The sequence below is a fragment of the Nicotiana tomentosiformis genome, chromosome 3 (assembly GCF_000390325.3).
Source record: "Nicotiana tomentosiformis chromosome 3, ASM39032v3, whole genome shotgun sequence".
NCBI lineage: Eukaryota > Viridiplantae > Streptophyta > Magnoliopsida > Solanales > Solanaceae > Nicotiana > Nicotiana tomentosiformis.
Window position 1 is genome coordinate 151,168,127 of NC_090814.1, and position 10,831 is coordinate 151,178,957.

Consider the following 10,831-nt stretch of genomic DNA (forward strand, 5'->3'; position numbering starts at 1 on the left):
TAGATATTTCTCTCACATATGGGCTTTTGATTACTTCAACCCAATATAGGTATGCAATTGAGCATGGTCCACTCATAAGAAAGCGAAAGAGAAACACTTGGGCATAAGCCCACAACTAGTAATGGCACATTGGATTAATAAAAAAATTATTAATTTATATTATCCATTAAAAATGGATTAGATTAAAAATGAGCCAAACGTGGATAAGATTCATATTATTCATTTAAAAAATAGATATTCAATGGGTTTAACTTTTATATTTGCAAAGACTCAAATTGGAGTTCCTTAAGTTTGGGAGACTAGGAATTCTTTCAAAAGTGATCATATTTAAGAAACCGGGATAATATGGATATCCATATTATCCGCCGGTTAACCATTTTTCTATCCGTATTAAATATGAGTCTGGTCAGATAATTTATCTTTTTTTTTGTATTATCTATTTTCGATCCGCCCCTACCCGCCTGTGTACCGCCCCTACCCACAACTTATTTGATAGCTAGTAGCGGTACTATCAGTAAATTTCAACTTGTCCCTTTTTCCTGGACAAACCTGAGTATACAATGTATAGAAATGTGTATGTTTAGCTGTTCCAAAAAATAATAAGCCGATAAATATATATTTTTATATTATATATATAATATACACTTTTAGCCAATTTTGTATTTTGAAAAACATGGCGGACTGGTTGGTATAAATAACTTTGGAAGCTGACAAGAGGGTGGTAGTTGAACTTCAATCATTGAGTAATGTTGCATGCATATAGAACAATTAGTAACACACTTAAATCGTGAACAAGTTGCTGTGCTCAAGAGTTTAGATGAATACATGTTAATCTGTTAAAAAATAATTAATTTATTACTTAAGATTTAAGGGAAGAATAATGAAAAAGCAGAGAGTAACAACAGGGGAAGACGTTAGGACAGAGATAAGTATATGGAACTTTGAAATTCTCTTGTTTTATTTCCACATTCTTTTTGGCTTTTCACTTTAAGATAGGATAATTACACACATTAGGGAATATTTAGGTCTATATCACTAAAATTCCTCAGCACGAATAGAAGTTCATAAAGCAAATATCCAAACCCCTATTCGTTGATGAATCTTGTTATTTCTCCATCAGCCAAACACCATTGCTCTTCAGCTCAAAATAAACATTTCTAATGAAAAACTTCACAAAAACTTGAAAACAAAATACTACTTAAAATAATGGATTTCAGAGGCCAAGAGAAAAAGGGAAGCCAGTGGAGCCCAACCAACTACCTCCAGCAATGAATCTACCAGGAGTATAAGCTTGGGCCTCAGTTGCACTTGTAATGACCTTAAATCCTCTCCATTTAACTCTTCCTGAGGTCCCAGCTCCTGCTCCAGTATTTTGATACTCGCCATAGAACAAAGTATTAAGCGCAAAATTCCCATTCCATTCATGCCATCCAGCAGAATTAATAACATCAGTAATTGACGATTGCATAATCACAGTTCTGGAATATTCTTTCCACGGCCTTCCTAGATACGTGGGAAAACTCTTCTGAACTGGTCTCAAATCAGACGTTGCACCAATTCTACAATTTTGGATCACAATACCAGTGTTCTGATTCGGGTCAGTTCTTCCTTGGGCAGTGACCATGTTCTTCTGACCCGAACCAGGACGTCGGGCATGAATATCACAGTTCTGTAAAACAGCAGCAGCATTGCCAAAAATAAAATCGACTGTGCCAGCAATTAAACACTGGACAAAGTATTGACGATTGGAGTGGACGTAGAGACTGTCCTGATAAGCTAAAATGTCACATCTATAGAAAGCGGACAAATCAGATCCCACGCGAAGTGCTACGGCTTGGTGTTTTGCGGCCCCTGCTGTGTTTTGGAAAGTTATGTCTCGGGCCAAGAATTTTTCCCCTACCGCGGCTGCACATCAATTTGAGACAACTCGTCAATAATTCCATCCAACTACATGCATAAAACGACTAATAAATGTGTATGCTATGTTAGATTTTGAATTTTCAAATGTCAAGATAGTTCTTTCCCTATCGAAATCGAATAACTATCCAAGCGACTAGAGTACAAAAAAGGTGAGAGCGTCACTATTATTGTGAGCTAAGATTGTACCAGTGAATTATTCTTATCGGGCGTGTCGGAGCCGCATGCCCTTCATCAGAAAATTATACTATTTAGTTTGGTAATTTTTTTTAAAAAAAATATATATACTATATAGTGATACCCCTTGATTTCTTGGTAAATTTATTTTTTTATATTTTGACTCATTTAATGAAAATTTTGGTTCCGGCGCAGCTATCGCGGACGTAATCAAAGGGATCAACTACTACTGGCTGCTATAAAGAAGAAAAGGACCTTTGCTACCATTAGAAAATTACAATAAAATATCAATTTCCTTCGATTCACTCCGCTTACTTTTATTTGTTCGAACTTTGTATAACCTTAAAAAATAATCAATGAATGGTATAATTTATCATGATACCCATATTAATTGATGTATATTTTAAATAAATTTGAAAAAAAATAATTTGAAATGAGTAATTAATACTGTGGGTATAATAGAAAAAAAAAATTATTTTTTAAATATTTTAAAAATGACAAGTAAAATTAAAAATTTATATTTAAAATATGGACAAGTAAAAATAAACGGAGGACAGTATTATAGTCTTAAATAAAGCTATTAAACGTCAAAAAGGTGACCTCGTTGATACAGAAAAGTCAAAAGTTATGTAGTATTAAAGAGGAAAGACGCCAGTCCCAGCTGGAAAGCAGCAGCGAGTGCACGGTAACCTTTGCTCATATTATCACTAGATATAATTGGCCAAAGTGGATGACAAATCTAAATCCTGCTGTCCCTCCAATTTGCTTTTCTATACCTTTCCAGACGTGAGATTCACGATTTCTAGATTGAGTAGAATATAAAGGCTAGACACTAAATTCTGTTCAATTGCTACCAAACAACTAAAAGTACTGAACTTTAATTCTTCTTTTCTCATTTTAAAGGTAAATTAGTGAACTTTTTCTTATTTTCAAGTGAGAATAGATCAGCTTTATTTTCTTAATTTTTTTTAAAATGTGATGTAACATATTAATAATTTTATACTTTAGGATGGAGTAGGGACCGATAATGTTCCTAAATTGCACCCAAAAGAAAAGATAATGTTCCTAAATAGTATCTTCCCACATGGCCACATCCCTGCCTTCCTTTGCAACATTACGTACTATTTTGTTCGTGTGTGGAATATTAGCACATTTACCAGGATTCCAGCTCCGAAACAATGATTTCGACTTTGGAATGGGTTTAACTTATATACACTCAGCCTAAAGAATGATTTACATTAAATTTTTCATAATAATTCTGTCATAAGTAATTCAAAAGGCAAGAGTAACCTAATACAACATATTAACTGACATGATATTGTTAAAAAAAAGATGAACTATATAAGTTAAATCATTTTGAAAATGTTATCAAGAAATGCTTGTTGCCGACAAAATTAAATCGTATGCTTACTTACTTTTCACATTATGGTTCTTATCTAATCCATAAAACACATTACTGAGGTGGTCCTAAGTTTAATATCTGCTCGTAGTCACCGCAAGTAGATCAATCAATCAATCAGCAATAATATTAAACCGCCAGTTTAAGGACATTCACGCCATTTAAGATTAGTTAAAATAGCATTAAGTCCAATTAGCGATAGTCAGCCGCAGACCTAAACTAACTCTACCTGGTATTAGTAGTAAACTAAGGAATTAAGCAGAAGAAAAAAGTCACAATTGTTTTTAAGCTAGCTGGATACAAATAATTGAACAACTTACCAACTGTAGCGGAGTTGAAAGTAGTGCTACCATCTTTCACATTTCTACTTCCTGTAATAATAGTATTGCTCCTGCCATCTCCCATAAACATAATATTTGTCTTCTTCTTCGGAACATCTACATTCTCCCTGTAAACACCAGCCTTTATCCTTATTACATACCTCTTGCTGCTCTTCTCTGGTGCTTTTGCTACCGCCTCCGACACCGTCCTGAAATTTCCGCTTCCGTCCGCCGCCACAACCACGTCGGGGCTCACCGTCGAAGACTGCAGCATTCTTCGGTCCCCAGCGGACAACCACTCTGGCCATTCACTGTTGTCCTCTCTCAACTTCCTGTTGTTTAAGATATAATTAAGTAAATAACTGAATACTCTTTAATTATAACAATACTACTTGCACTGTTGAACTTTAAGATAATCGGACCACACAAATTTTAATACCTGTTAGTAGTGGTACCCTTCAACTTCATCTCATTAGCAATGTCTGTATCGGTCATGTTACAAATCATAGCTAAAGCATTACTGCACATTTTTTCTACGTGCTTTTGACCTTTCAGCAAAGCTTTGCGAACCTTTTTATCGGCGTCATCGTGAGAAAAACCGTCAAGGCAAGTCTCTTGGTTAGTAATTGCGGAACTTATTAGAGTTTTGAGGTCATCTGCGTGGTCTTTCAGAGACTTTTTGTTGGGATACAGCTCGAGGTCGTCTATGGCCGTGTGGAGTTCGTCGAGAGTCTCGTCTATTGTCTCAAGGCAATCGTGCAACGCAACCTTTTCTCGTGGCGTTAAACCTGTATAATTAAATAATTACTAAAAATATCAGTTACACAGTTTAATATGGTATACAGGCGATGGTATAATATAATTAAATACTGTAATTAAAAGTGTACTTTGTTAGATAGTTTTAAGTGTTTTCAAATGAGATGGTTATGCATTTTAATACTTAATACCTTTTCTTGTTTTGATGAGTTTCTCGACCGTAAAGAAGTTGTGTTGAACGGCCTTGCAAGTGATATTCAAGGACAATTCAATGACGTCTTTTTGGCTAGTTACTTTTTTGGAGAAATCTGAAACACTTGCAATTGTAGAGTAACATAATTCGGGGTGCAGAGTGTTTTCACACGCAGATTTAACAATGGCATGAGCTGCAGAGGTAATGGCCTGTATGTCTGCGTGGTCGTTGGAGTTATTCGAACGGGATTTTACTCCGGCAACTACTCCGATAACTGCAGCAACGAGTAGGACTGAGGCAACGACGGCCAAGAATAGTTTCTTTTTTCCTTTGGAAAAATTAACGTTCTTGCCGGAATCCAATATTCCGGCGAAGAAATCTTTGACACGTGTCATTTTGGATGAAGAAATAAAAGGTTGAGTTGTGAAGAGAAGTGTTGGATTGGTGGGGTTTTATATCAGTGACATTGGTCCTATTTTTTCAATATTTTGTTAAATTTTGTTTTAGTACTAATTTAATTTGCATGTAATAATAGATGCCACATGAATGGTGGGATTGGTATCTATACTTTTCTTTCCTTTGTTTTCTTTCGTTTTCTTTTTCTCGATGTGTGCCCCATTTGACCTCGTGCCTTTATCAACTTTAATCAATTATTATAACTCTAATCAGTGATGTTGGCATAATGACAAGATTAGTTAAAAATTATATGTTGTGTACTTGTGTTACAAGAATGACAAGTTGGCGAAGCAAAAGGGCTTTAGCCTTGGCCCTTGGGTAACTTACAGGATAATATTGGTCATTGTAAAATGACGAATCAAAGTGAATGTCTATTTTACTTGGTCTATTTTCTGCGTATTTGTTTCCTTAGCATGACATTTGTTGGCCAATCTTCATTCACTGGCTTGCTCTTTTGCCCAAGTGTTTTGTTAAACTTTTACTAATTTGGAGCAGCTAAGTGCCCTAGAACAAGAATCGTGGAACACTGGCATTATTTTTCTTTTTTAATTTATCTCGAAAAAATTAAATGTAAATTTTTTTTATGATTTGGTAACTTTAAAAGTCTTATTTAACCTTTAATGATATATTTTTTATATACATACAAATGTCGTAATATGTATTAAGCCAACTAATTTTAAAAAAATTCTTAAACTTTGTATCGAATACCACGATATAAAAATGAAACAGGAAGAGTAACATGTAGTAGGCAGCTACTGATCTTGTGTCTTCGTGAATTGAAATCCAGAATTGGAGCAACAATTCTGCTTACATGTTCATTAAAATATATGTAATATTTTTGGTTGAGACCCTATATTATTATTAAATTATATTGAATATATAAAAATAATTTATCAAAATTCCAGTAAGTTATTTTTTACTGGACTCATAAACTCAAAATCTAACTTCGCCTCGGGGCTAAAACAAAAATTTTGAACATTCCGCACAACTCAAGTAGTGATGCCTTGAGGGTGAAAAGCCGCCAATCAAGACTCCATATGTCCATGTTGAGTCCTTAGAATCCAAAGTTGCAATCCCAACAACAAAGACAGACTGACGCTTTAGCTATTGTAATCCACATTTTCTGTACCACTTACGAGAGAAGAGGGACCAGTTTTAGATTTTTCACGTCTTCTTAAACAGTAAAAGGATCCAATGTGCTCTGAAATTAACTGGACAGAGTATCACCACCGGGATATGGTGCAGTGGATGAGACTGCTCCTCTCTTAACCAGATATCTCGAGTTTGAGTACTGAGTATGGAAAAATCTTTGGTAGGGAGCGCTACTCCCGAATGAGATCCTACCCGGCCCGAATCCGAATATAGTCGAACTTCAATGCGGGTACCGGACACCGTGTGCGAAACCAAAAAAACCGAAATAGAGTATCACCTTTGAAAGACAAATGTATTGTAGCTAACTAAATACTACTAACGTAATACTAAATCCCTCGACTGTATTGGCAAATGCTGCTTTGGAATGATAAAACAGTGAAGCAGCCACTACTTTAACTTTATTAGCTTCAAAATAAAGCCAGCCAGCAAACTATGCCCCACGTGTGATAAATAAAGGTGCGAATATGCTACTCTGTGGACATGCTAGTATACGAAAACGATATATAAGCTACGTTCGTTATCCACTCTGCCCTCTTAATTTTCCCCAAAATATCAGAGAAATCCAACATATTTAGAATTTAGATTCAACGGTTACAACCCCACAAGAAAATAGGACAATCAAATTTATTTCCAGAAATAAGAAATTAACTCTTAATTTCCCTGATTAGTTCCCACTGACCAATAAATATTCTCGCAGCTGAGTAGTCTCGTTTTTTATCAGTTTGGGTGAAACTCTGTCACTATCTCATTTGAAACTTAAATGATTAGAAAGATCATATTTTTTATTTACTTAATTATATTTTTAACACGGTGTATTTGTCTGATTCTTTTTTATTTGTTAAGCACAAGAAAAAAAAATTCAATAATTAAATAGCGATGAGACTCAAACTCAAAACGTCAACCAGGTGACGGGAAGTTATATCAACTCGTATCAATTTTGCAGTAATACCATCCTAATTTTTGTTTCTCTGTGCATTACCAAACAAAAATTTACTAGCTAGAAAACAAATTAAATTATCAATTCTAACTATAACGAAGAAAAATAAACAGAAGAAAGATTGATGTAACAAGCCTGTAATGAATCATTAATTGTCAACAGGATTTGAAACTTCAAAATGGTAGATAAGAAATTAAGGCTGCAGCTAGTCGTCGAAGTAATGTTGACTAGGGGGGCCATGGACTTAGCTAGCTGTTAATGGACTATTGCTAGTAGTAGCTGTGTCGTTGTGCTGTATTAATCCGAAATTTAGAAGAATCAATATCGGCGTCCATTTGTTTTGTTTTCTTCTCTCGACCATTTAATTCACATGGCGTGGCCGAGCTACAATATTAGCTATGAATCGGACGTTTTTTCACTCAATTAGAACTCATATTTGTATTAATAAATTCTTTAAAAATATATAAACATTTAATTGCAAATCAAGTGACTTAATCAAACTATAAATTTGATGACAATTCAGAACCAATAAATTTTAAATTCTGATTTTGTGGTCACTATTAACATGGCAAGTTGCGTGTCCAATGATCCTTCTAGGTTGGCTTTGTATTATTCAGAATTCCAGACAGTTGTTGTCCGCTATTTCCGTTTAATATTCTAACAAACTGATTATGTCTCAACCAACATTATTGATTTATGTACCTAATAAAGTACATAATTTACTAATCTAAATGAATTCAAAATATAAGCCAGAGCACATCAAATGTCATTGTACTTAGTTACTAAATAACTGGGTTGAAATGACTAAAGCTTTATTTTCTTTTAATATATATTCAACTACTAGAAATATTTGCACTTTAATTTGTCATTTTTGCAGTTAAATCAATTAGTAGCTTATACCCAGCCCTGTTTGCCCAAGAAAAGAAGGCAATATCCCATATGTTGGTTTAGCTTTTTCATACTCCCTCCGTACTTTTACATATTCATTATATTAAAAATATATTTTTCCTTTCATCTGTCCATTTTTACAATTCAAGAAGAACATAATTTTTTTTCTTTGTTTGACCCTTATTATTAACTACTCATTTCCAAAATTATTTTTCAATATTTTTTGAAATGCTATCATTATTATGGATAAAATTATAAAATATATACTTTATTTATTTTTTCTTAAAAGGAGTGCAAAATTTAAAGCGAAAAACTAAAAATGAAGGAGGGAGTATTTTTTTTTCTCCATTAGGTTAAACACATGGACAACTTCTTTTATTTTTCTTTGGCAGAATAGCTTAACAGACGCCTCTACTTGTCCCGTTTTGAGATCCCAACCCCCATACCCTACGAAGTTTCATTCAGACACCTCAACTCGTGCAAAGCAACTCTTTTAAACCTCTTTGACCTCGCGTGCTCTTCAAACACGCGATATGGATGACACGTCAATGTCCAGCTCAAATTCTCTATGCCATATCATCATTTTTCACTATTCAATTTCACTCAATATTTGCTCTGCTATCTACTCGTCCCTTCTCCCACCCCAAATGGACCCTTTTCCTCCATTAACCCAGCTCCAAATACACCCAACAACCATTTTTCGAAAGCTCACAAATAAATAAAAATCATTCCAAAAATCCTTGCTAATTGCGCCCCTCATCCAAAAAAAAAAACTCTTGGGAACCATGCAATTCCTATTCTTCAGTAGATACATTGATCATATTGATGATGATTCCAAGATATTGCTTCAACAAGAAGACACAGATACTTTTGAGCATTTTAACGATAAAAAATTATTTAAACAAGATAAAACTCATATTTATTTGGGTCTCCACCTTCTCATATCTCAATTAAATCTCACCCACTGCCCTAGATCGTTGTTCAATTAGTTGTTGTTTACTAATTTACCTTTAGATTATGTTTTCTTTCAAGAATCGGAGGTGGAACACAACTCTTCTAAGTATCAAAGAGTTTGAAATAGGAGTAGGAAATCTTCTTGTTAATGCTCCGTCTAACAGTTACTATTGCCCGTATCTTGAGACTGAAGAGTATAGGAAGATGCGAGGGTGGGGCAGAAGAGTATGGGAGTGAAGAAGAGTACAGACGAGGGAATTCACGATAGTGGGGGAAGAGTACGGGGAAGGGAATGGGAAAGTTAGCTTAGCAATTATTTTTAAGTTTCTTTTCTTTTTATCTTTATTTTAATCTTTTTAAAATCAAATTCATTGTTTCCATTCACTTTATATGCGTGCATCTCACACATTTCGTCCAACTCAGCCGGCTTAGCGCCGCATAAGCTTGGTCAATAGTCAGAGGGATTTAAAAAAGTTATTTTGAACGAGTTGAGGTGTCTGAATAAAACTTCGTAAGGTATGAGGGTCGGAATCTCAAAACGGGACAAGTAGTGGTGTCTATTAGACTATTCTACCTTTTTCTTTTTCATTTTTTGGGGGGTGAGGGTGGGTGGGGAGAGAAAATACAACATAATAATACAGGAATATTATTTCGCCATATTTGATGCAAATCTCGCTGGAAAGATTTCTTATTTTTGGATTCTATTATTTACAATGGCAAACGTTGATGCTTCTTTTCTCCTTTTCCTCTTTTTCTTTTCTCCTTATTCGATGCGTCATCCTTTACTGTTGTAACGCTTTATAGCACCAAGTAGGGAAATGATATTTTTTGGAGGTTGATTTGTAGAGTAGTTGTATGTATGACGGCACACTTGTTAGTGGTGGAGTGATACGTACTTGTTCATTATTAATCAAACGTTTTGAGAAGTATAAAGTCACCTTTGTCCGAAAACGCTTTACTTCTTAATGTGAGATTTTCCAGCACGAATCTGAATTTAATCGAACTTCAATGCAAGTAATAGACAACGAATGAAATAAAAAAGGTGATGCGCATGGATCACGTTTAATATATATAGCCTGGATTCTCCATCAATATTATTGTCTTTGCTCCATCATTATTTTTTGGGGGTCATTTTCTGAATTTCCAATAAGCCTGATTCAACACTTACGAATAATTAGTGTACATAAGGAAGAAAAATAGAGATGGAATATAAGTAGGATTATGATTTATGCTCTATCAAGCATAAAGTTGTTGGTGTTTTAAATCCAAACAGAAAGGTTTTATGAGTGATCGATGGAAAACATTATACGTCCACCAAATTTTATGAGATTTGTTGAAATTGGATTAATGAATACCAAATCAAATTAAGAATGAGGTTTGATTTAAGGATACAATGGCATCATCTTAATCAATGGCCCGCATGGGGTTGGATGAGTAATTTTTCACATGGAGACCAGAGACGGACTTACATGGTCACTAAAGGGGTCACCGGAACCGTTAGCTTCGACAAAAACTGTATATGTATATTTGTATATACATCAAGGACCCCCTAAATAATTTTGATGTGCCCCTAAAACACAAAAGTTAGATTGCTGGGGTGGTTTGACATGCAGCATTTGTTCCTCCCTCTCTAGACGATTAGCGTTCAAGACGCAGCTCCAGCAGCAATGCTGCTCATTTTC

The 10,831-nt window shown here is 34.7% G+C and overlaps 1 protein-coding gene across 1 annotated transcript; it reads right to left on the minus strand.

Annotated features, from left to right (window-relative positions):
• Positions 1-934: 934 nt before the first annotated feature.
• On the minus strand, positions 935-5,203 carry LOC104100889 (pectinesterase/pectinesterase inhibitor U1). The gene is made up of 4 exons (XM_009608257.4): positions 4,761-5,203; positions 4,253-4,601; positions 3,814-4,145; positions 935-1,905 (listed from the first exon to the last, which is right to left on the minus strand). The coding sequence occupies exons 1-4, from the start codon at positions 5,155-5,157 to the stop codon at positions 1,214-1,216; spliced, it is 1,770 nt and encodes a 589-aa protein (XP_009606552.1). The 5' UTR covers positions 5,158-5,203; the 3' UTR covers positions 935-1,213.
• Between the last annotated feature and the right edge of the window lie 5,628 nt (positions 5,204-10,831).

Bases quoted from the DNA above. Each gene is read 5' to 3' on its own strand.
- LOC104100889 (XM_009608257.4), bottom strand. From the start codon at position 5,157: ATGACACGTGTCAAAGATTTCTTCGCCGGAATATTGGATTCCGGCAAG. The intron at 4,146-4,252 runs GTATTAAAATTT...CTTAAACAACAG, and splicing joins AAGGGTACCACTACTAACAG to GAAGTTGAGAGAGGACAACA. The intron at 1,906-3,813 runs GTAAGTTGTTCA...ATTGATGTGCAG, and splicing joins TTTCAACTCCGCTACAGTTG to CCGCGGTAGGGGAAAAATTC.